This window comes from Ostrinia nubilalis, chromosome 12 (genome assembly GCF_963855985.1).
Source record: "Ostrinia nubilalis chromosome 12, ilOstNubi1.1, whole genome shotgun sequence".
In the NCBI taxonomy this organism is placed as follows: Eukaryota; Metazoa; Arthropoda; class Insecta; order Lepidoptera; family Crambidae; genus Ostrinia; species Ostrinia nubilalis.
In genome coordinates, this window is record NC_087099.1 from 14,824,902 (window position 1) to 14,850,759 (window position 25,858).

Genomic DNA, 25,858 nt, shown 5'->3' on the forward strand with positions numbered 1-25,858 from the left:
GTCAGAAGCTATCTGCTAACTTTGCACGCATAAACAGATGCAAATCGGATAAATATTATTAAATATTAATTACTGCAATTATAATGATTTATGTTACACATGGCTAATACATGATACATTTCTGACACTATCACTACTGACCTATGACAATCTATTGTTAGATCTTATGATGATATAATTTAGCGATTTATTTAGGTAAACATTCACATGAAGTAATTCTTCTCAACAGGGCAGGTTGTTACTATCCTAGATGCATCTCACTTACATCAGGCGTGATTGAGATCAATTATCTGCCTTGTTTCGCAAAAAAAGAAAATTAAATTCCAGAAAATAATTTTTTTTTAAATCCAGTTGCAGATTCAGTTTTTTTCGCAGAGAGCAAGCTGCTCAATACAATTAATGATTACGGAAATCGTAATCACATCCAATAATCTGACAAAGAAATGGTTGTTTTATCAGAGAAACACACCCTGTCTTATTTCCAAGATTGAGTCGTAAAATCCATAGATAAGGATATCACATCTGTATGACTGCAGTAATGGACCCCCAACGGTCTAAAGTTCAAACCACGGTTATCATAGTTGATGTGGTACTATTATGTAATAAGAAAGGCAGATACATAAATGGGCTAATGTGTCAACACATGACCCTGTAGGTAAGTCCTATCGTTCTAGTTCAATCCAAATTGTGACAGATTGTATTTCATTGCTCGATTCGTCTTTTTAGAGTTCTGAAACAGAAGAAAAATCCATATAAGTTTCAGCTGTAGTCCGTATCCATTTCATCCAGCTTTCTTCTGTAGTCTCTCTATCAAGATTCTCAAGGGAATCAAATCTTATGGTTCTTTCGGTTGGTAGAGCCTCGCTACGGCGGAACTCTTAGTGCGCGACTTTTTGTACGTAATTTTTTTTCACTACGTGACACGATCAAGAAATAACGTCACGGATATTGGTTTTTTAGGGGCAGGTATTGAGAAAGTAGGGGGGTGTCTGAAACATGTAGATATAGTCATAATCGGATAATTAATAACTTAGGCTTATTATTTATTAATCTAAATAACCATATCAGTTGCATGGCGGATGTAACATTTGTTGTTCGGCTGAGAACAGTCACCGTTTTATCAATGCATAAAAGATAATGAGGATTTTAACAATGGTTAGTCAAAATATGCAATCAATCGCTACTTGGCCTAGTCAAGTAACTAGAAGACTAGCTGAAGTTGAGAGTTTGAATCCCGCTGGGGGCACATACAATCATTAAATTATCCAGTACTAATATGTACAAACAGAGCTTTTCCTGAATTTCAGGATAAATGTTGTGATTATTTCAACAAGTTCCTTATTTCAGATTTACTTAAATTATTACATGAGATACAAAAAATAAAAGTAGGTTAAAAACGTAGGTGTGCTAAGCAGTTTATTAAAAGAAAATATGTTAATTGCTGACTCATGAATTTTCATATTATTGTAGTCATCATTGTAAATTGCTATGTTTTTTTGCAACTACGGGCTCCAAATCGTTTGTTTGGACAAGACGACACTGTCGTCATTTGCAGCTGGTGGACATTGTTGCTGAACACTTTAAAAAATATAGGAAATAGATTAGGTTTACACATTATCCGACAAAGGTTAAGTTTATGACCTGATTTTAAGCTTGCAAATCTCCATTTACTGCCAAAAATTAGTTAATTTGCTGGCCAGCAGCTTATCTAAGCTAAGACAAAGATGCTCTGAGATATAATCGACGTGCAGCCAGTATATTAATCAGTACTCCGGCGCAGCAGCCAAGTGATGATCGCGGGCTTACTATAGTTAGTGGTAGTCTGCGCGCACGCAACTTTAGTCCCGAAAAGGTTGGTGTTTTATTTATTTTCGGCATGATTAGACCTGTATGTTATTTTTATATAATAAAGTTAATGTTGTTGACTAATTCTGCGTTGCGTGTTGTGAAAAAATGTGTTTATCAGTGGAATTTAAAACAAAACATGACTCGAAAGTTGAAAAAAGAGTTTTGTTAAGTTATGAACTGTAATCATAATTTAACCTACCTATTTATCTTGTGTATTTAGGGTCACAAGACTCACAAGTGTATTTTTCTAATAACATGCTTATTTATTTGTAACTCTTGGAGTAATATTTCACGCATGTGTACCTATAATTTAAAATGAGAGAATGCTACACATCTACAAAAGATAAGTCATAAGGTAAACGGCTACTAGTTCGTGATAGTACGTAAGTTCGTAAGTTTTTTTTCTAGCTCAAATAATAAGCAAATGGAATATTATTTATAAAAATTCTTAATTACTACAAAAACTCTATTATTTAAAGTATCTAAAAAACCAAGTACCAACATTGTGGCACCAAAAATGAGAGCAATACAAAGCTTCAAACTCTCAGAGAGCCAAAAACAGTCGTGCGGCGTGAAAATGTTGCTCTCACCGTAAGGTTAGCGCTCCAACTTCTTAAGCTTATAGAAAGGCGAAGAAACGTCCATTTGCATAAAACTTGTAATAGTGGTTTCATGTGTTCCTTGACAATTGATTTGGCTTAGAAAAAAGTTATATGAAAACGTAGAATTCCTTTAAAATTGCGATTAATTGACTCACGAAATAGCGTACATATTATTTTTCGGGTGTCCCGGGTGTTTCGTGATACTACGATTATGGATAATATTTTGATGCTTGGTTTTTAAATACTAGGGCACTATTTAAGTTGTGAGCCTCGACAACATAACGTGTTGTTAGACGACATCTGATACTTTTAATGAAAAGTTTGACATTTTTGACTACAACCTTATTCAAAACTTTTTATCATTTGAGCACGTTTTGTATTATTAACATTGAATTGAAAATTATCTTGACTACAAAAACATGGAATTGACTTGCGGAAATTTACGCGCGAAGATTTATTATGACTTTCGACGTGGTTAATCAATACAAAACTGAAGCGGTCAGCCAAATTTCACTTTTGGTGATAAAGATCTGTCCTTTACTATTGTAAAACGCTAGTTTAAGAAGTATAATATTGTATGTCATTTGCTCACCAGTGAACTTTGCGAAAGTCGTCCAAAATGACTAATAGTGGCGGAAAACATTGATGTTGTCAGAAAAATGGAAGAGAAACCTCGTCATGTGATATATCGTAGGATTGAGATAATCCTAGGCTTTAATTCCACCAGCAGTAATAAAATATTGTATGACCATATTATAGTTAATACGTTTTTTTCTCGCTGGATGTCACAAAATTTTTCAAACGCTCAATAGGACGCTTGTGTCGTTTAGTCCTTGGAAATGTTTGATAAATACGTTTAAAAAGCTTTAAAAGCCGTTTTTAAAATTGTGACAGTTGACGAATTAAGGATCTATGCATAATGATGCTGAAAATAAACAGCTATCGACTATGGAGGTGATTTAAGATGAACCAATTCCAACCAAAGTCCCATGCGCTCGGAACACTTTGAAACTTACGGTCGCCTATTTTTCCGAAATATCCGATTATATGACAGAAACGTCACTAGAGAAATGTAGAATGGTTAATTTTTAATAGTAAACAGCCACTTTTTTTCCAAAAGTCTTCAGTTTAATAAGGGAAACTGGCCAGCATAGTCGAATCGCCATTCGTGACGAAAATGTGAGCTTTTACACGTCTCGTCAAACAACTGACTATTTGAACACTCAAAATATGAAATAAACAGGTCCAACGCTACAAAATTCTTGCTTGGAATCTAAACACTTCTTTTGGTACCCATTATATTAAAATTAAATACGTGAACAGCGATTTATGTAGCCAGAAGCAACTGTCGGTGCGGTCAAAAACCATGTTTTGGAGGTGCCTCAAGCTGAGTGGAAAAAATGCTATGAAAAGTGTTTCGGACACAATAAAAAGTACATAAATCATGAAAGACAATACCAATAAACGCAATCAATACCATTTTAATAATATACTACTTTGTTTTCATAGTTAGGCTCACAACTTAAATAGTGTCCCACGTAATTATTTATGATAATTGAAATGTAAGTTATGAAACAAATAATACATTTATTTAATTTTCTCATGATCTAAATTCGGTATATGTTTCGTTCACTAGAATTTATATGACACGAGTTTGAAGTTCACATAAATTACCAATTTTAAGATAAATTAGCATAAGTACTACCAGCGTAATTTTGGTTTTAATTCGATTCGTTTTATTTATCTTGGTTTATTTGTATTTTATATGGGATACCTATATAATAGTTAATTGACACAATTTGACAATAATCCATGAATTTTACTTGGGGAATTTGGAATAATCAGTATCACGAAACAAGGAACCGTAATTATTGTTACTTTTTCCCAAGTTCGTGATATATAAATGTATAGTGTTAGGTACTTGTATGACACATAACATCAAAGAAATCGACATATTGTTTAGTTTTTAATACTTACCTACCTAAGTAATAAATTAATTAATTTTTACTATGAGTCATTGGCGTATATGGGGTTATTTTCAGGGGGGGGACTACACTCACTTAAAGCAGCTCCAGAGGTGGGGGGTTAGTCCCCCCCCCCCCACATTTTTTAAACTTAGACTTGGATGAATATTTTCACTTATCGTTAGAAATAAAAAATCTAATTTTATGGGTACCAAGGGGGGGGGGGGGGGTAAGGCCCCCCTACATTTCTGATGGTTATATAAATATTTTCACATATTGTTAGAATAATAAATCAAAATTTTATACGAAGGTACGTACCTACCTAGCTAGACAGACTCACATTATTTATCATGAATATTTCAGGTAAGTACTATCGTCAATTTCACAGAATTTATTTATTATAAATTTATACTATCGTTTTTAAATTTATTAAACCCTTAATCATTATTAAAATATCCTAACTCGATGCGTAAAACTTTATCCCGAAACAGGGGACATGAGTTCACGAACTTAGAAACAGAGGAAAATTTTATCACGAAACAGGATCCAAACAAGAGGTCCGCAGAACAATTAATATTAAAAAAAAGTTCAAACAATATAACTATCTACTATATAAAAATAAGTCGGGTTTTCCTACCTGACGCTATAACTCCAGAACGCACGAACCGATTTCCACGGTTTTGCATTTGTTGGAAAGGTCTCGGGCTCCGTGAGGTTTATAGCAAAGAAATGTAGTCCACGCGCGCGAAGCCGCGGGCGGAAAGCTAGTAATTTATGTATTAAGTTACTGTCAAAAGACCAAAGTTTAGCCTACAAAAGCTTTCATACTGATATCATGCTTGGTTATTTTTAAATAAATTGTTAAAGTCGTCAGATCCTTAATATACCGAAGTAGTCTTACCTTAATAGTCAATTTGAAATCAAATTTTCAAATAAATTAGGTCTTTTCTATTTATTTTCTTTTGCAATACATGGAAAAACAATAAATATTATTGCAGCTAATAATTAATATTGTTTTCTTAGTAGAGCATTGAAAAGCCTATTAGATAGCACAGCCTTCAACTTTAGGGCATCAAAGTACTGACTATCGAACCCTAGAAAGAAAACTCCATGCAAGTTTATGCTGCATTTGTATTAAGCCCTATTTTCCTGTTATGCATAAGTGTGTTGATTCATGTCAATATTAAGATAATAGAGCCTACTTCAGGAGCTCTCGAGGTAAAGTGGAACATTACAAAATCCTTGAATTTCTAGCTGACACTCCAGAATCTATATCAAACGTGGAAATTGCAGATTTGGCCTGTACAAACCTAATACAACCAGTTGTAAACAAGGTAATTTACATAAATATAGTGTTCTACCCTTTTTTTTTTTTTGCGGGGAAAAAATGCGTTGAATCGCATACCTACCCTGCGGGGACAGGGTAGGTTATGTGGGGCTCACCAAGTCAGAAGGACGAGGCATACCCACTAAAAAGACCCCGGTGCTCCGTCACTCGCCATAAGTGGGAGGAAACTGTGGGTTTCCGGACAAAGCCTTCTCTACCACAGCCCCTCCCGGATAGTGTTCTACCCTAACCTAACTGGGAGTGTAGACCTGAACCATCATGTGCCTCTGGTAGGTACTAGTTACCTAAATTAGAGAAGGTTATAATGCTCCTGCAGTGGAGACTAAACCAATGAGACAAAGACCGATGATGACGAAGCTCAAATCTACGAATTTAGAGGGCACGTTAAGCCAAAATACAAAATCACACATATTTCTTTTTAAAATATTGACTCATAGAAATAACCAGGTATTAATTACTGAATAAATTGCCGATGCATCGTACTTGCTTCTAACAATAGATTTTCTAACTAATTACACTCACGATATGTCATTATCAAGGCATATCTAGATGAGATACAAATAAGAAAATATCTTTTCCCTATTGATTTTACCGGGACTCGAATACAGAACTGACTATAATTTGAATGTAATTAAAAGCAATTTCAGCTGATTAATAAAGACCAAAATAAAATTAGCCACTTTAGTCCTGAAATATTTCAAGCCATGAGATTGGTGTAAGTAGGTCATTGCCTTTACATAAACCAGTAATACGAGTATATTATAACTTAAATGCAATTAATATATTTCTAAAACTTGTTTTAATATAATTCCTAAAACAAGTTTTAGATACAGGGCGCATACAGGGTGATCGTAGAATTGATGTTACAATGTTGGGGCAATTTGAAACACAATATTGTAGGTTTCCGAATGAGAACAACCTTAAAGCATTCAAAGTAAGAGCATAGTTTCTGGGCAAAATCGCTTAAAAAAGCTAATTTCGAAGTATATTGGGACGTGTATAAGTGCCCTGAAAAAGGCCTAACTACGAACCAATAAAAAAAATCGTAAAGACCAAGTCTGTGTTTTTTTATAATTCGCAAATACTTTTTCACTCTGTATAAGAGTGCATTGCTCCTAATATTATGCATTTTCCCACGGTCACCTGCTACGTTCACAGATAATTGAGTGTAAACATAAAAACTGGTCTTATCAGAAAGCGATGTGAACATACGTTAAACAATACAAGAGATACACGAGTATGTAGAGTAAACACCAAGGTTACCATTTGGACTTGTTTAAATATCTTTAAATAAAAAAATAGGTTAAGTACACATACTTCTTTATGGTTCTGTTGTCGTAGTATCAAATAGTGTATGTTCAGGTACTGCCTTGTTTTCCTGTCTGAATGAATAAATAAATAAATTAATTAATTGCAAATAGTCTTATCAGTATCACTAAACATCATCTCACTAAAGCAAGCTCTTTAATGTAGACTTTTTTTAACCTTCAAAACGGAAGGTTCTCAATTCGATTGGTTTTTTGGGTAACAAGCCTTTTAAATGTTTAAATGAAATATTCGGAAATGGATTTTATCGACTTTAGCTCAAAAAAGCTCTTAGGGCAAGTGCACATACATTTTGCAGGATTATTTCTATTGCTTTAACCGATTGAGTCCCAGACGGCATTAATTAATGTCATAACAATTGATTATTGTGTCTAGATTCGCGGAGCTTGAAGGATTAACGGATGCTGAAGTTGATAGGTATATCTACCAGCTGAATCTGCTGATATTACCACAGAATAATAATAACCCTTTCAGGACGACCTAACACGATCGTGCACGTTATTTCAAAAAATTCCCGCGACTTTTCTAACCATCTTTTCGGGCCCAAGACGCTAGCCAACGATCGTGCATCAGTCTGTTTATGAATTAAACGCATAGCGATGGCTCCTACGTATACTGGCGTAAGTGAAAAAAGTAAATTTTACAGGAGAGCCATTTTAGTGGCCAGAACCATATTTTTGGGTCATATCTTCTGACCTACTAAAACGAATTTAATGAAATTTCACATTTAGCCTTAACATGTAATGCTTTTGCTACTGCTGTTATCAATTTTTATATTTTTCTTATATATTTTGAGATTTTACGCATTGCCCTTTTACGTCGTCACATTTCTATAATTTCATGTATATTGTTCAACGTAAAGAGACTTAAATGACAACATAAATATAATATTTTAAGCGATTACTCTTTTTATTTATGCATGTAATTATTTTAATTGTTATCATGTGCTATATCAATAATAAATCAGTTAGAAAAAGTTGTTTAATGTATCGTTATTACGTTTTAACGCAAATACGCCCATATACTGTGCTCGAGATTTAGTTAGGTCTTTTAACATAATGTGTCATATTTTTAAAAATTATAAATAACTTGAAAAAATCGAACTGCCCAAGGCGGGAATTGAACCCACGATGCCTTAGGCAGTTCGTTTTTTTCAAGTTATTTATAATTTTCAAATTAGTTTGAGATGCGACTCTTAACGCTAAAAATTAAATAACTATATAATGTGTCATAATTTATAAATAAAACAATTTGCTAAATATTTTCATGGCTTTATTTAAGATTTGGATTATAAAAAATATATATTTATGTAAGCAACTACTCGTATAGATTGACGAATCGTATGATTGGGCTTTATACGTGGCGTAGTTGTGCACATACGCCTATTTGCCTAAAATTTTATTTTGTATCTAATGGAAAAAAATTTTTTTTTCTTACTGACATTATAGATTAGAGCAAAATGAAATCATTGCTTAAATAATTGGAAAAAGGCGTAAGCGGCAGTTTCGCCTTTATACGTAGGAGCCATCGATAGGTGCGAGAGAGAAGGCCGTCAGTGTTCTTTGACACCGAGGTAAAGATGTCGACCTCTTTTGTTGAGCGGAGTGGTCAGCGTTAGTACTAATTATTTCGTGATTAATAAAACTATTTTACTAGAATTTTGGTTTTAATATTTTGTTTAGTTAGTAATGTAATTCGGTAAATCAAATTTTTGGCATTATTTATTTTGCAGTGGGAAATATTACCTTTCAAAATTTTGTTTGCACGATAGTGACGATCCGACTCAAACCCAACATTCGGTGACATACTTTGTATGGCGGTGAACTATTCTATTTTAATGCTTTCAATTAAATTTCGGCTTTTAGGAACAGAATTAACGGGTGAATTGTTGCTTCAGCTTATTGGGCATGTCAATTATTCCGAAATTGAAGAGATGGAACATGATGAAGGCAATGTAGAAGTCTTGGTTTGCTATTGATGCCTACTGATGAGCCTCAATCACCTCCAAGACCTGGTCCATTGTCAGTTACTGTGCCAATAGCTCTCTAAAAGTCGTCGGAAAGCCATGCGACTGGCCAAAGGGTCTTGATACAGATGCCATCGAACCAGAGGGATTATTACTATCCAGAACTATTGTCAGCAGTAGTAGTCTCCTTTGACCTACAGTGAAGGCTTTTGACGATATGTTTTTTGAACATGCAGGTGTTTGTACCAATAATTATCCGCAAAACGGGAAAAGTATTGAATACCCCAGCAAAAAAGTTCAAAAAGTAGTTTAAATTAATTTCTTCATGGAATGTATTCCGTCCCCACGCATTCACGTGTATTGGCGTCGAATAGAATGAGATTAGCTTTAGTTGCTGAAAAATTTTTCAGAAATCTTTTTTGAGTTTTAGTGTGGCTTTCCATGTTGTAAACAGTGATTAAGCTCCTGCAGTAGGAAAACCAAAATTGAGTTTCGGAAGGAAGGGCATGCTATGCCTAATCAAGTCTAGAATGCTTGAGATAAAGTAGAAAGACAACATTTTTTTTATTCCGTAGACGAGCAAATGGATTTCATTCTCTGGGACATGTTCACATGGTTTTTGACAATTAAAAAAACAAAGCCACATTCACAGGAGCTTTCGTCGCTACTAACCATGATGGTTTGATGATTGACTTCGAAGTTTATCAGGCCGCAACAATAAACTTTGAAGATCTCTAGGTTTTTGAACTTCTGCAATTCTTCATCTCTCTCAAGTAGATTGCAAGCAGTTAGCTCTGTAGCTTTTGACAGGTTTTTCTCATCCATACTTTTATTCGAGAAATTTAATAAAATGGGGCTTCATGAGACTGGCACAATTATGAAAACTGAATTTCTAGGACGAAAAATAAGGACATCAAGCAAGAATCCCAAATATTTATTAGTAATGACATTGTTATTGTAAAATTTATGGATAATAGATAACAAACCCGTCTTAGTAGCATCCAATTTTACATCAGGAGAGGATTTTTCCCTCATCAAGAGATGTAATAAAAATCTACTAGTGCCTACCGTATAAGCTATTTTAAAATGATTTGCAATTTAAATCAGATATAATACTTAAAGTTCCTTCGCCTTTTAAGAGTATTAAAAATATATGTTCTAAATATTTTATTGTTTTTTAGGTTTTTAACTTCAAAACCTGATACCGTCACTTTCGTGCAGTAAATTAATTTAAGCCTGAGCGTCACGATCGTGCTGGGTCCCCCCACGCAGAGGGGGGCGAGGGGGATTTTTAAAATTATTTTTTTGGAGTACCTTATACAATAATGAAAAATGTTATGTAGTCAAAAATGTTAATTTTAAAAAATCTGAAATCCGGCCTGAAAGGGATATGTACTACCACAGAATAATAATAAGTACTACGTACAGAAGTTTTACTTCGCGAAGGTATTTAAAAAAATGTATGCTCAATATCATTAACAATATGGTGTAATTTAGCCTGTCTCAAGAGTCAAGCACCATTTTGTTGACAAACGTCAGTGATCGGCACTGCGCCGAAGCGATAGGGCTGACTTCGGTAAAATGATGTGACGTGAGGTGCCAAACTGCGGAAAATGGCGGAGGAATTATCATGAATAATATTAACTACACTTGCGAGCAAAAATATGGAATCACTTACATGAAGTTGTTTCCACGCGATCTTGTGTACTAACCAATTTGTTAGTAACAAAAAAAGTAGCACCATTTTAAAGATTAAACTTTTAACTTTAAATTGATACCAAATTAATTTAAATCACACCAGTATTTAAAAAGATATCCCGGCTGATGTGAAGAAGTAACGAAAAAGACATTTATCAACTGTTTGATACGTCGCGAGTTGCGGCCTATTTACCCCCCATAAAAGCAAGTGTTTTCGGATTTTTGCTTTCACACGTTGATCCATACACATCTCCGCTTCTTTTGACACTTTACCTGGGATTCTACACCTTCAGAAGCAGCACAAATCGTTGCACTATTGCAAGAAGGGCTCAGCCAGCGGGCTGTCGCACGTCAGCTCCACATAAGCCAGTCCTGGGTTTCGAAAGTTTGAAGACGCTTTCGGGATACCGGTGGCTTTATCCTGAGACCAAGTTCTGAACATTGCCGGTGCACATCGCAGAGGGAAAACCGTTTTTTCATGTTAACTTCTCTACGAAATCGTCATTTGACTGGTATCGACGTCCAGCAAGAGCTCAGAAATGTTCGTAGGATAGCTGTTAGCAAGTGGACAGTTTGTCTAAGATATAAACAATATAATTTGACTCCAAAAAGGCCTGCCACAGGCTTGAAACTGACGGCAGGTCACCGATAAGCACGCTTTCAATTTGCTCCTACACATCTCGATGGGAAGTCGAGCAAGCCACCCCCATAAGCCAATGTTTTAGCGAACCAGCACTGCACAAATCGCTCCCCAGGCCGTCTATAGACCCGACCTCTTCGACTGCTGCACTGAAAAAACAGTCTGCATTCATCGGAGAACAAAACTCGCCTCCATTACTCGCTTTCCGAGTGCGACCTAATTGAAAGCGTGCTTGTCGGTGACCTGCCGTCAGTTTCCAACCTGTGGCAGGCCTTTTTGGAGTCAAATTTTATTGCTCATATCTTAGACGAACTGTCCACTCGCTAACAGCTATCCTACGAACATTTCTGAGCTCTTGCTGGACGTCGATACCAGTCAAATGACGATTTCGTAGAGAAGTTGACATGAAAAAACGGTTTTCCCTCTGCGATGTGCACCGGCAATGTTCAGAACTTGGTCTCAGGATAAAGCCACCGGTATCCCGAAAGCGTCTTCAAACTTTCGAAACCCAGGACTGGCTTATGTGGAGCTGACGTGCGACAGCCCGCTGGCTGAGCCCTTCTTGCAATAGTGCAACGATTTGTGCTGCTTCTGAAGGTGTAGAATCCCAGGTAAAGAGTCAAAAGAAGCGGAGATGTGTATGGATCAACGTGTGAAAGCAAAAATCCGAAAACACTTGCTTTTATGGGGGGTAAATAGGCCGCAACTCGCGACGTATCAAACAGTTGATACATGTCTTTTTCGTTACTTCTTCACATCAGCCGGGATATCTTTTTAAATACTGGTGTGATTTAAATTAATTTGGTATCAATTTAAAGTAAAAAGTTTAATCTTTAAAATGGTGCTACTTTTTTTGTTACTAACAAATTCGTTAGTACACAAGATCGCTTGGAAATAACTTCATGTAAGTGATTCCATACTTTTGCTCGCGAGTGTACTTAACCTCTCAGTGTCTTGAGGCAACGGCAACTTAAAAAAGTACATTCTGTGGTTTTATTATTATTTAGGCAGTTAAATACTGCACAGTATTTAGTACACCATTTTCTTTATTTTCTTCCATCATACACAAGAATACGCGTGCGTGAGTCAATGTTCGCTCGTATGTGAGGCCTTGTCGAATAGTATCCTGTGGGTGGGCGGCCATCGTGCATGTTTTGTTTTCGATGTAAACTCGCGGAGATGAACAGGCCTGATATTATATTATTTCTACTGCATCTGTCTCTATCAAACTTGTTACTGGCTGGCATACATGCATTTTGTATGTTATGTTGTCGGTATACCTTAATAAATAAAATAAAAAACTTGCCTGTAATATCCTAGAGTTACAGAGAGAGACTGAAAGCCATTATATTATGTCGTAATCGAAAGCATCTAGGCCCCTAGGGTGTTTATTATTTACTTTTTACTACTAAAACACTTACGTCAGATGCGCCACGATACTTAGCTGTATGTAATAGAGCAAAATAATATTTAATCAGCTTTCTAGAGTAAATATTTTGCAGATAATTAATCAGTGTTAATGCCCCTCACTGACTAAAGTGATGACAATCTTCTTTAGACGGATTCCTATCATCAGATAAGGTCCAGTGGTGAAATAATGACACTCTCTCAATGGAGGTTCTGGGTTGGATTCGCTTGTGGACACACATTTTATAAAATCGCTCTACATCCAATCCAGTTTAGTCCATCATAAAAAAATTGTTCGATAATTTTTGGTTCCGTACATATGAGCATTACGTTACCGATTGAGCCCGGAATCGTAATCGTATCAACTCGAGGCGGTCTGTAATCTTTGTATGAAACTCCATACTGCAAGTACTGCAACGCACACTTATCGCACTGCAACGTAAACGCCTCGCCTTGTAATGGACAGCGCGCGAACGGCGATGACAGCTCGCGAAAGAAGATATGGTGTCGATCCCATTCCGAACATGGACCTATAAAAAAAGTCGGACGGATTCTCATCAACAAAATACTGTGACATTAGGATACACCAGCTTGCCTGTACGTATAGGCCGGCACGCACACATTCACACCCTGATACACCACTTCGAATGCAAACTTCACACAGTTGACTCATTTAAGCAGCGAAAAAACAACACGAATACGACATGTCTTGTGTGACGAAATTGTGTAAAAACCGTTTTGTTCGAACAAACAAAAATTAAGGAATCACATTTCACAGGCAAAATAATAATCCAATCACTTATTTCCCGACATTAAAATATTGAAATTAATTGAAATCAAACGTCATTCACTCGAAAAAATAATACGTCAAAGACTAGTGTTCTCAGTTATTTACGTGGGAAAATTACCCGAAATATGGGAAATTAATAATAATTTTAGGACTTTTTAGTTATTTATTACGCATACTATGGAAATAAAATAATTTATCATAATAATTGTGTTTTAATGAGATATATTTTCATAGGCAAATTTGATCCTTCCCAAAAATGTGGAACTGCGAAATTCAAATTTTCTTACATTGATTGCAAGTCAGTGTCAGGTTGTATGTTAAAATCTATCAGAGATAATAATAATATATTGATGATGCATAAGCTTATGATTATAATGTACACAAGATTCGTAATTTGTAACTGCGTGAATCATTTTTGATCAAGATTATGTACATACCCTGACACACTGACTTGCAAACAATGTAAGAAAATTTGAACATTGAAAATTTCGCGCCTCAACCTCACCGCATTCACCTTTCATCCTTTTAAAATGGCACGGAATAATTCTGTCTACATTTCCAAGTAACATCTGCCGATCTATGTTTTTCTTAAAATAAATGGGTAAAATGTTTTGGCTAACATGGCATCCCTAAATTCACTCACACAATAGACAAACGCCAAAATTTTGCGTCACAGTTTTGTTGCAGCGCGAGTTCCGTCCGCCTTTTTTTATAGGTCCATGATTCCGAATTGATAAGTCTGCTATGAGCTTTATTGACCTATTTTTCATAAAATACACAGAAAAACGAAGAGACCTCAGAAAAGTTCTAGAAGTTCCAATAGTTAAGTCTAAGTTTAGACCTTCGTTAAAGTAAACAGGTGGTATCATTGAACTTATAATTGATACAATAGTCCTAAGCTATTAGTAGCGCATGTCCTCCTTGACTCGCAAAGCTGTTTGTGACAATTTTTACCTGTTTGCTACTTTGTATCGGTTTCTTACGTAATGTTGCAATTTAATTTCCAATCAATTAATTACTTATTTGCGCTATTTTATTGCAGCTCTTGTGTTTTTACAATAGGGTCGATTAGAAGATTTCTACTATGAGGAAGATAATAAATAACAATAATAATAATCTAGTTTTTTTAACATTTAGTAGTTAAATTATGGATTGCGTAAAAAATTACAATGTTTCTTGAAGCGCAAAGGTGTTTATTGACACTTGAGTTAGACAATCGTTAAATGCGCTTAAAACAATTAACAGTCATTTTAATAACTCTTAGACCCGTATTAAAATAATATCTGTCGGCTAAACTTCAAAACGACTATCGATTAGACGGAACTTTCACTGGTTGATTTTCGTGCTTTTAATAAAATTGCACTACAATTAAGTCGTTGTCTCGTATTTAGGTAATCGCATTGCCCTATTAGGTACCTAGTTAATAACAAAACATTGGTTAAATGACATTCGACTTTCCAACCTGAATACTATATCACGAATCAGTGGAATATTTTTGTAAGGATCTTTTTTGGGCTTACAAAAACCAAATACTGATAAAGGAACTTCACATTCATAGTGTTATGATAACTTTTTTCTGTTTTATGACTGTCAGAATTAGGTAACAGATAATTCTGAACGCAGATAAAGCTGAATCCTGAAGCTGAAATGTGACTCAGACTTTTTCTTTGCAGTTTAACGTTAGCATTAATATGTCTTTTTTAATATGCCTTTTTGGTAAACTTTTGTTATGAAAATGAGTGAGATAGAGGCTTAATAAAGCCCTCATGGAATATTCAGATAAACTACAGCTTTTGACTACGCTCTAAGTTACCTATCTGGCAGAAAAAGTCAAAAAGTAATCAGTCAGCATCAATTAATTCCCTACTTACTAGTTAAAAAGCGTCGATGGTGTTACATACTGATTTATCTAAAATGTTATTCCTACTTGGGTGATGATACTGAACCCTACGTCCATACCTACGTACGGACTCACACTTGGCAAGTTTTTTAATTAAAAATTTAACTTCTGATTTAATTTCTCCAGATTGAGAGATTCTCCAATCAAGATGGCGGTGAACGGTGTGGCGATGTCCAGTAGAAACGAAAAGCTTTCCGCCACGACATTGGATGAAGCCATGCTTCTCAGTGGTAAGGATTAAATCATCAGGTTTGTTTAATAAATTGTGTCATCGATACCTAAAAACAACAGCGTCCTAGACTAGTGGTAAAACATGACAGTTGTAATTTCGCTATTTCCTTCATGGAGCAGAGAGTCGGTCAGTCAGTTACTGATTGACTGATTCTCCGTGAAGGAGGACTTACCTAAAAACACCGGAGCGAAGCATTGGATCGAAGGAATTTCGAATATACAACTGTCATTTTGCCACTTATCTAGGAGGGTTGGGAGCCTATAAGCTGACGACAGCTTTGATTTCGAAAATACGCTTCGTTTGCTTCAAGATGTTATTTCAGAATTAACACGTTTGTAACTTTGTCTAGGGGGGCAGTTTCTCTTTCTCTAAGAACCTATCATGTTCTTTTATTAATTTTTATCTAGAACTTTCTTTTAATCCTGCACGTACAATTAACTAGATAATCTAACTATCATTCCATCACATCAACCTTATCATAATTAATCCAACGTAAGATAGCAATGCCACATGGGGAAGCAAATTAAACACAAAACACAATAAAAATATTTAAAAACCACGTGTAAATAATATATACCTAATACTGAAATACAGGTAAGTATAACGATATTTTTCATGAAAATATTCCAAAGCCTCTAGATTAAACACATCTGATTACTATAATTATTACAATCTGATGTTTTTAAGGCAATAAAAGTGTAGGTCATAACATGACATTTATAATACCCTAATTATACCTTTGAAATAATACTTATCACTTATTGTTTTTGCGACTAATCCTACAATAATAATCGATGAATCCAGTGATTTTTATTGCTTTTCTGTTGACATAACACGATATAAAGAGGAAAACTCAACATCGCATGGTAATAAGCAGCTATGTGTTTAACAATCTGAAACTTCTGAAAAATGGTTTTATCGTTGATTCAATTTTAATATTACTTAACGCCTCAGTATAGTCACAGGTATAGCCCAGTGGAGAGAGTAGACGGATAGACTAAATTCGATTCCCAGATCGGAAACTTGTGTATAATTAAATTCTGTATAATGTCGCCAGTTTGGTCAAGAAACTACAGGCTCGAATCGATAGCAAATATTTACATTACCAACACAGGTTATTGAAGAAAACAAGTAAATAGATGGGGGTACATTGACATAATATCAATGATGAAGTACGCCATGATTATATAGCTAATGGCAATGCGGGCAGATGTCATGGTCATAATTATGGCAATCTCTCTGCCCTCCGTTACAGTTTCAGTTCGGTCTAGTTTTATATTTCAAAAACAATGCTGAAACTTTTGCTTGAATTTCATTTTCTCTGTTCATTATTTTTATTTTATTTTATTTAGGACAACCAACAAGACAGACACAAGTACAAACAATGGGGTTCTCTTATTTATAGTTTTCTTCTCTTTCTCTTTAATTTTCTTGATCTTTTCATTGAATTTCAGAGGTACTGAAAGTTTTGCAGTTCCATTTTCATTTGCTCGGATCGAGATATGTTCCTCTGTTGCGATATCTACCAAACTTTAAACTAAAACTGTATTTAAAGACCGTGACAGTCAAAGGGGAACGATCGCTCTATACATGTAGAGCACCCATGCACCCTTCCCTTCTCGCTCAATGGTTTATCAAAATAAATCTGTTATTACAAAAGCCGGCCCCAGCAATAAAACACGCATATTAGCGTATAAATTACGCATAAAATTATGCAGTTATTATCAAAACATGACCCTTGGATATCTTGATACGCGACCTTATCTGATAGATAATAATAACTAGCCCTAGTTATTTAATTGGGCTACGAATTTAGAATTATTCCATTGTTGCGATTGTGTAGTCTATGAGATTGGGAATCTTATTTAAAGTGACACTAATTATTTGAGGAGGCGAAGTTCAGTAAGAATATAGAGTGCTTACTAAAATATTCGTTTTTAGATGGTGATTGAGATTTTTAACTAGGCTAAGTAGGTAACTTAAACCGTAGGTAACTACTTACTTATTTTCTAAATACTACCTACTTACATCCTGTAAATCCATACTAAGAAGTGGTCTGCCATTGTCAGCTACGGGACTATTCCCACCTTTCGTTCCCAGTAGTTCCCACTACTACACGCTGCAACTCCTGTGTAGCCTGTGTATCCATTCTTTTCCATCATCAGTCAATAGTGACTGAGTTTCTTGCGCTTCTTCTTCTCAGCGCTGGCCTATTTATTGTTCCGAAACAGTGTGGTAGGGTTAATACTGGGACGTGTAAAAGTGCTTTTTAAAAGCCTATTTGCAAAAATAAATGAGTTTTTTTATGAGTTACCAAACCACATAAACCCAAGCCCAAGACCTTCACAGATCGCATCTGCAGTAGGTACACCCTTTGAGTGAGATTATTGTCAAGAGACACGTGTGTACATTGTATAAAAACACTAAACAAGATTCACCAAAACACAAACATAATCTTAATCACTAACTAGTTTAGATGCCCTCTTCGTCTATTGACACACATTAGTCATATTAATTATTGGGCCTACGCAATGATAGCCGCTATTTCAAATGCGGTTCTACGTTGTAAACATACATACGCTGTGTTTACTAACATACTGAAACCTACTGGGAAACTGTGGAATTTTTTAACTGTTTCAAGATAAACGGTTGACACAATTAATTTATCATAGAGAAAAATGAGGGCTTAAAGTGGTAAATAGAAGTAAGTAGTTAAGTATCATTCACACAACTAACTAACTACTATAAAAACTTTTGTTTGGTGACTGAGTTTCTTGAGCTGCTGTTGAGTTTCTTCTCAGTATTGGGTGCACTGGACCACATTGTCCCAAAGCAATCTGATCGTATTGTGTTCGCAAATCCTACTGATTTGCAAAAAAGCTCCAATGGGAGATACATTGCAGCTTTTGCAATACGGCGAGTTACTTAGATGCGTCGAAACCTTTTGTTTCTCAATCAAAACACTTGCTTTACTAAGCTGCTTCTCACTTTTGGCGGTAGCGCAGATACGAGTATAACAATACGTAGAGTAGTTCAAAAAGTAGACTCACCTCTTTGAAGCTTACAACATTCATTTTACTGCAAAAATTTTCATCAATGTAAACCCCATCGCGTGATCGCATCCGTGTAAAATGAAAAGTCGCAAACACACTAATCTTCATTTACAATGTTTTCATTTACACATCGTCGTTGACAATGCTGTAAATTAACAACCCACTAACAAAACACTTGAGCCTTATGCACACAGTATTAATAACAGAATTCCCTGAGATAAGCGAGCAAATAAACGAGACTGATGATATAAAGGAAGCGAGAGACGTGGGAAACCCCATCGATTCATGAAGATTGCTTAAGGTATGGGTCATATCCATATCATATTTGGCATGAAGAATTTACAGATGCTCGTATATTTTACAAAGTTTCCATCCTGAGTATTTTAAGAGTGAGAAAGCGAATTTTGTTATTTTACAAAACTTCGTACGAACTGTATCCTAAATGCGGACGGGACATCATATTATCGACAACTGCTCTGTCTAATTGTATGAATAGGCCGTTCATTAAACGCCGGCATCCAATCAAAAGGCTGGAGGATAATTAGCCAAGTCATTGGGGCAACCCTATATAAAAACATATCTAACTTAATCAGACTACAAGATAAATGTTATATTGTCGCAGGATTTGGCATGTACAACGTCCTGCACATGCTGATGTGCGGCCTGATCCTTATGGGCGTGATCATGCAGAGCCTGGCACTGGGCTACGTCATGCCGGCTGCGCAGTGCGACCTCGAGCTCACGCTGCAGCAGCGCGGCTGGCTGGCCGCTATACCTTTTGCAGGTAGGTTGGAAGCTTGGTCAAATAGAACTACCTATCTAGGCGAGGGACTGCACAAGATCCCTGATCCTCATGGGCGTGATCATGCAGAGCCTGGCACTGTACCTCTAGTAGGAAAAACTTTCGAGTTCGTTTCGTTGCGTATTCAAAGTGTCATCGAAAAATTTTGTATGAAAAATTAAACAGCGCCCCCTAGGGCGGCTATAATATAGGGGGCGCTGTTTAATTTTTCATACAAAATTTTTCGATGACACTTTGAATACGCAACGAAACGAACTCGAAAGTTTTTCCTACTAGAGGTACTGGGCTATGTCATGCCGGCAGCGCAGTGCGACCTGGAGCTTACGCTGCAGCAGCGCGGCTGGCTGGCCGCTATACCTTTTGCAGGTAGGTTGGAAGCTTGGTCAAATAGAACTTAGATAGCCAGCGGGGCTGGCTGGCCGATATACCTGGCAGGTAGGCTGGACACTTTGTCAAATAGAACTAGATCAGGTGAGGGACACACAAAATTCTGCACATGATGATGATGGTGTGATCATGTGGACCCTGGCGCTGGGATACGTCATGCCAATCGCGCAATTCTTTTTTTAATATTCTGTTGGTTGCAATAACGATGAATATTGAGTCATCTAGTTATATTTCCTACATGTTGGTTATCAAGCCACTGCACTTTGCATCTAATTCGTTATTATTATGTAGTAGTAGTTACATGTTATTATCTTATTATGAAACTCCTAATGACATTACATCATTTACCTGACTTTTTACCTGTTGTGATAGGGATAGAGACATGCGATTTTTGGTTTTACAAAGATAATAATACGATATAGAATAATACAAAGTAATAAAAACCACCTGTTATAGGGGCATTTTTTGGAGAAATTTATCAAATAACCAAAAAAACACGAATTCAAAAGCAGATTTTTTTCAAAAAGTATCATTTTTTATTATTTGTTGGCATTTTTTGTGCATTTTATGTATTTTTTTAGTATTGCCTGCTATTTAGCATTATTACTGTTTTTATTTTATCAGGATATATCGTTTAGTTTAAAAGTTATTACGTTTTCTTTACAATAAGTAATTGGAAGAAAAAAAATCTATAAAAAATAATAAAAAATCTCACTGTATAAAGTGTACATATGAAAATATATGAAACTAGACCTATTTTTATCGACAAAAAAGAAGTAAAAAAAATTTTGAGATTTTTTTTTAATTTTTATAGAATTTTTTTTCTTCCAATTACTTATTATAAAGAAAACGTAATAACTTTTAAACTAAGCGGTATATCCTGATAAAAGAAAAACAGTAATAATGCTAAATAACAGGCGATACTAAAAAAATACATGAAATACCCAGAAAATGCCGACAAATAATAAAAAATTATACTTTTTGAAAAAAATCTGCTTAAAAATTCGTATTTTTTTGGTTATTTGATAAATTTCTCCAAAAAATGCCCCTATAACAGGTGGTTTTTATTACTTTTTAATATTCTCTATCGTATTACTTTTGTAAAACCAAAAATCGCATGTCTCTATCCCTATCACAACGTTTGCAATGATCGTTTGAACTAAGCCTCTCCGGGCGCACCATTCAACGCTTCGTTAACAACGAAACTGAAAGTGACTCTAGATTTGTAATTTTGATAAAGACAAGTTAGATTTCAAATAAAAACAAAAGATTTCGAAGTAAAATAAGCATTTTAGTTAAAATTAAAATTGTCTCTACCTGTAGCGGAGAAAAATGTGGTGGCAGGCCTTTGTTCAAACGATCATAGCAAATGTTGTGTTAAGGATAGAGACATGCGATTTTTAGTTTTACAAAAGTAATACGATAGAAAATAATAAAAAGTAATAAAAACCATCTGTTATAGGGGCATTTTTTGGAGAAATTTATCAAATAACAAAAAAAATACGAATTTTAAAGCAGATTTTTTTCAAAAAGTATAATTTTTTATTATTTGTTGGCATTTTTTGTGTATTTTATGTATTGTTTTAGTATTGCCTGTTATTTAGCATTATTACTGTTTTTATTTTATCAGGATATACCGCTTAGTTTAAAAGTTATTACGTTTTCTTTACAATAAGTAATTGGAAGAAAAAAAATTGTATAAAAAAATAAAAAAAAATCTCAAAAAAATTTTGACCTATTTTTTGTCGATAAAAATAGGTCTAGTTTCATCTATGTTCATATGTACACTTTAACGTGACTCACACTGTATATCTTCTGCCATTCCAGCTATAATCCTGACCTCGTACTTCTGGGGCTGGCTGGCAGACACGCAGGGCCGGCGGCCGGTCATGCTGTCTTCCATGGCGGTTTCGGCAATCTTCTCCGTGCTGACCAGTTTCGCCCCCAACCTCATCAGCTTTGCTATACTGCAGTTTATTTCTTCAGTTTTGTAAGTGACGTTCAACTGTAGCCCATTTTCAGAACGCTTTTTTACTGAGAGAAAATGACATGAATATGAAATAGACTAGCCTATAGGGCAGGGGTGGCCAACTTGATTAGACATAAGATCTACTGTTTACTAAAGAAACCCTGGGCGATCTACCACTTACATACTTCTTGAAATCTTAAATGAAACAGCATAGTTTAGTACACAATCATGTAGTAGGTATTTTTTGCCTTGCCACGATCGACTGGACTAATAGTCGCGATCGACCGGTTGGCCACCCCTGCTATAGGGTATCCATCTGACTTATAAACCTTCTGGCAGCACGTGTGTGGTTGATTTCGCTCACTATTGTCGAAGATAAAAAACACTCTATTAAGCAAATCTACAGTATCTCTCCTTTTCAAGGAATAGGTCGAGTATCCCTGTAACCCTGTATATTATGCGATGTTTATCTCAAGCTATTTCTATTATATTTTCTCTCTTCTCAGCATGTCTGGACCTTCAGCAGTCGTGTACACATACCTTGGCGAATTCAACAGCTTACGGCACAGAGACAAGATGGTGGCTTTCGGATCTTCGTTCGTTGGAATCGGCACCGTTGTTTTACCAGGTAAATAAATGTTAGTTCCCCTAAAAAATGTAAAGAATACTCACCAATTTTCTAACTAGATTTATATTATTTTGAGGTATAAGCTGGTTGATTCTCCCACTGGAGTTCTACTATCCTATGCCGTTCCTGGACATCGCATACCGACCCTGGAGGCTGCTCGTGGTTGCTTGTGCTATGCCTTACGCCCTCAGTACCATCTTCTTAATGTTCGCCCCTGAGAGTCCCAAGTTCCTCAACGCTATTGGCCAGTATGAGGAGTGCCTGGAGGTTGTCAAGACCATTTACTCCGCTAATCAGAAGCAACCTAGAGACAGCTTTCCGGTAAGAACTATTTTTCATACTTCTTTTTTACCAGGTTTTAGTGTTATTATTGACTTTAGTGTTCTACGACATTCTATTTGCCCTACCTCATGTTCACTACGGTTTTTTTTTTCAACGAAAAAGAAAAAATGCAATAACAAAATTTTAAACCAGGAGGGCACTTACTGCAAGATTATGTTCAAATGTGTCTTTCTACAATATTTTTGCAATAAATTATTTCTTTCTCCTCCAGGTACAAACTCTGATCGTGGAAAACCACAGCGACAAAGACGTAGAAAGTCACGGAATCGGAGCAGTCTTAAGATCCATGCGAGACCAGACTGTCCCACTGTTCAAGAGACCGCTGCTCCCATGGACTTGCTTGACGTGCTTCGTACAATTTGGGATATTTGCCACGTTAGTATTTCTATCCTTCTCCAATTCTCCATAATAACACGTGGTACCTATAATCCTATATGGTTTTGAAAATTCTTTCAATACAGACCTATGATATTAGTCATAGAAATTGCCGAGACATCTCTTTTCTTTTAGCTATCATAGAAAACGAATATTTTCAGGACTAACGGATTCTATGTATGGTTCCCTTCAATCCTTAACTCTTTGGCAAATCACGACGGTGGAGAGGCGAGGATATGTGACATCCTTGATGCAGCCCGTACAACAGCTGACAATGGCACTATAGTAAGTTAAGAGTTGATGATTCATGCTTAAGTTAGTTTTAGAGTGTAGACTCTAATGTTCTCAACTTCTCATCTTAAATGGAATGGAATTACTCCAGATCGTAATCTCCTGAACTCCTCATAATTCCAGATTGAATGCAACGACACTATGAACACGGAGACGTTCGAGCGCTCCATCTACATCGGCCTCGTCTTCTCCTCCATGTACATCCTCGTGGGATTCCTGGTGGACTTTGTTGGCAAGAAGCCGATCCTGGTGGCGATCCTCTCCGTCACCGGGATGTGTGGCATTGGAGCCCATTTGGTGCACAACTCCCAAGTGGGAGTGGTGCTGTTTGCGATCTTTCAAATGTCGGGAGCATGCATTGGCTTGATGACTGCTGTAGCCGTTGAGCTGTTTCCCACCAAATATAGGTATTTGACGCATCTTTAAGTAGGTAACATAATTAAAAGACCAAAATAATGATGAATAATAGTGGTATAGAATACAAAGGACCTAGAAGAAGAATACCTATAGTTAGATTCCTATAAGAGTATTGTCGCAAGAATACTTATCTACTTACTTATGGTGTGAAATAGGGGATGAAAATGTTACTGCAAACACATCTTTTTCATCTTGAATGGTTAAATAACTGGAGCTAACTAAAAACAGAGATCATTATATTGCAAAGGTAGAAAGAGAGGTCTAAAATAGAAGTCAATTTAGAGTATTTTGTCATAAAACCATGTTCTTTCCAGAGCAATGGCAGTGTGCCTGTCAATGATGATGGGCCGCGTGGGCTCCATGGCGGGCTCCAACCTCATTGGGGTGTTCCTGCAGACCAACTGCGGCATCAGCTTCTACCTCTTCGGAGGAATTATCATTGGTACATATTATCATCATTCAATTAACTTTCTAAAGTTTTAATAGTTTCTAGTAAAGGCAATTTAATAAAAAATGTTTACGTATCAAACGCAAATGATACAACTTCAATCTCTTGAGATTGTAGAGAATACCTAAATAAGATTATAACTAATGTAAGTTTACTTTTTATAATTGTTGAAAAACGTTAGACGAAAATTAGAAAATCATGCTTTGTGGCGTACCTTGGAAGAGGCCTACTGCAACAAGCGGCCTAATAATCCTAATGCTGAAGATAATTTGCTATTTCATGAGCCATTTTAACCGCTTGAGTCCCAGACGGCATTCATTAATGTCATAACAATTGATTATCTATTGTGTCTAGATTCGCGGGCCTTGAAGGATTAATTGCATTTATACGAGTAAGCATCATATGTTGTTCCCACCACTAAACCTCTTAGGATTCGGGAGTCCTGGATCTTGTTACATGAAGTGATTTCTTCAAAACTGGCAATTAACTCTTCTCTCTTCCCAGTGAACGCAGTCTTTTGCCTCACTCTCCCCGGGAGGAAGGACATACCCATCAGAGATACCGTCGTCGAACCGGCTGAAAACGAGACCCACGAGCCGGTATGAACGCTCGGACTTAACCAGTATTAGAAGAACATAGAAGAACGCTCGGGTTTGAGCTTGAGTCGAGGGTTGACGGGACGATTGAGATGAGGACTTGAGAATCAGTCAGATTAGAGAATCTTGAATGGGGAGAATCATTGCGAAAATAGGAACCTGAAATACGATAAGATGGACAGTTTGTACTACAAATTGAGTAGAATAAGGGTGGGCAGTCTCAAGAACAAAATTTACGCTTTTTAGGCTGTTTTGTGAGTTCATGATCTCAGTCGCCCCGTGTAAATTCCTCTATAGTTTAATTCTAAACAATGAGATTATTTAATTTATATACGTTATTAATTAGTGGTATAAATTGGTCATCGCCCCGGGTGCCAACCCATGCTACGCCGCCACTGTATAGTTTCAACCCCTTTCACTTATATTTTTTGCCACACTGTATTTTATAATTTTGTAACGAAAACTTCCACGCTGAATTAAAAATCATAATAAAGCTATGTGTGTGTATGGTGCCTGCTTAAAAATGCTACAAGGTTATACTTTAAAGTAAGTAGGTACGCATACATTTTTGCAATGTTCTTTGTTATGCCTTTGTGATTCAGTCCTAATTTTGGCAGTACAAACTTATTATAAAAACAAACATGTTTATTTCGTCTTTTCTACTACAGATGCTTATACGAGTATGGGACGAAGCTTCAAAATCTGACGAGGATGCATCAAAGGCATAAAAGAAAAATATCTTCCACATTTCAATATTTTTCTGAAGGTTATACCAACTGAGGTTAACCTTGTGTGGAATATCAAAACGACGGCATAACTTGCTCCATCT

At 36.0% G+C, this 25,858-nt stretch overlaps 1 protein-coding gene across 1 annotated transcript; it reads left to right on the forward strand.

Moving 5' to 3' along the window:
- Positions 1-1,761: 1,761 nt before the first annotated feature.
- Positions 1,762-25,379, forward strand: LOC135076597 (synaptic vesicle glycoprotein 2C-like). Its single transcript, XM_063971026.1, has 11 exons — positions 1,762-1,852; positions 15,616-15,719; positions 19,397-19,558; positions 21,791-21,953; positions 22,439-22,560; positions 22,637-22,881; positions 23,114-23,277; positions 23,439-23,562; positions 23,692-23,975; positions 24,300-24,427; positions 24,938-25,379. Exons 2-11 carry the CDS (start codon positions 15,638-15,640, stop codon positions 25,036-25,038), a joined length of 1,575 nt encoding a protein of 524 aa, XP_063827096.1. The 5' UTR covers positions 1,762-1,852; positions 15,616-15,637; the 3' UTR covers positions 25,039-25,379.
- The last annotated feature ends 479 nt before the right edge of the window (positions 25,380-25,858 follow it).

Bases quoted from the DNA above. Each gene is read 5' to 3' on its own strand.
- LOC135076597 (XM_063971026.1), top strand. From the start codon at position 15,638: ATGGCGGTGAACGGTGTGGCGATGTCCAGTAGAAACGAAAAGCTTTCC. The intron at 15,720-19,396 runs GTAAGGATTAAA...ATATTGTCGCAG, and splicing joins TGAAGCCATGCTTCTCAGTG to GATTTGGCATGTACAACGTC. The intron at 23,563-23,691 runs GTAAGTTAAGAG...TCATAATTCCAG, and splicing joins CAGCTGACAATGGCACTATA to ATTGAATGCAACGACACTAT.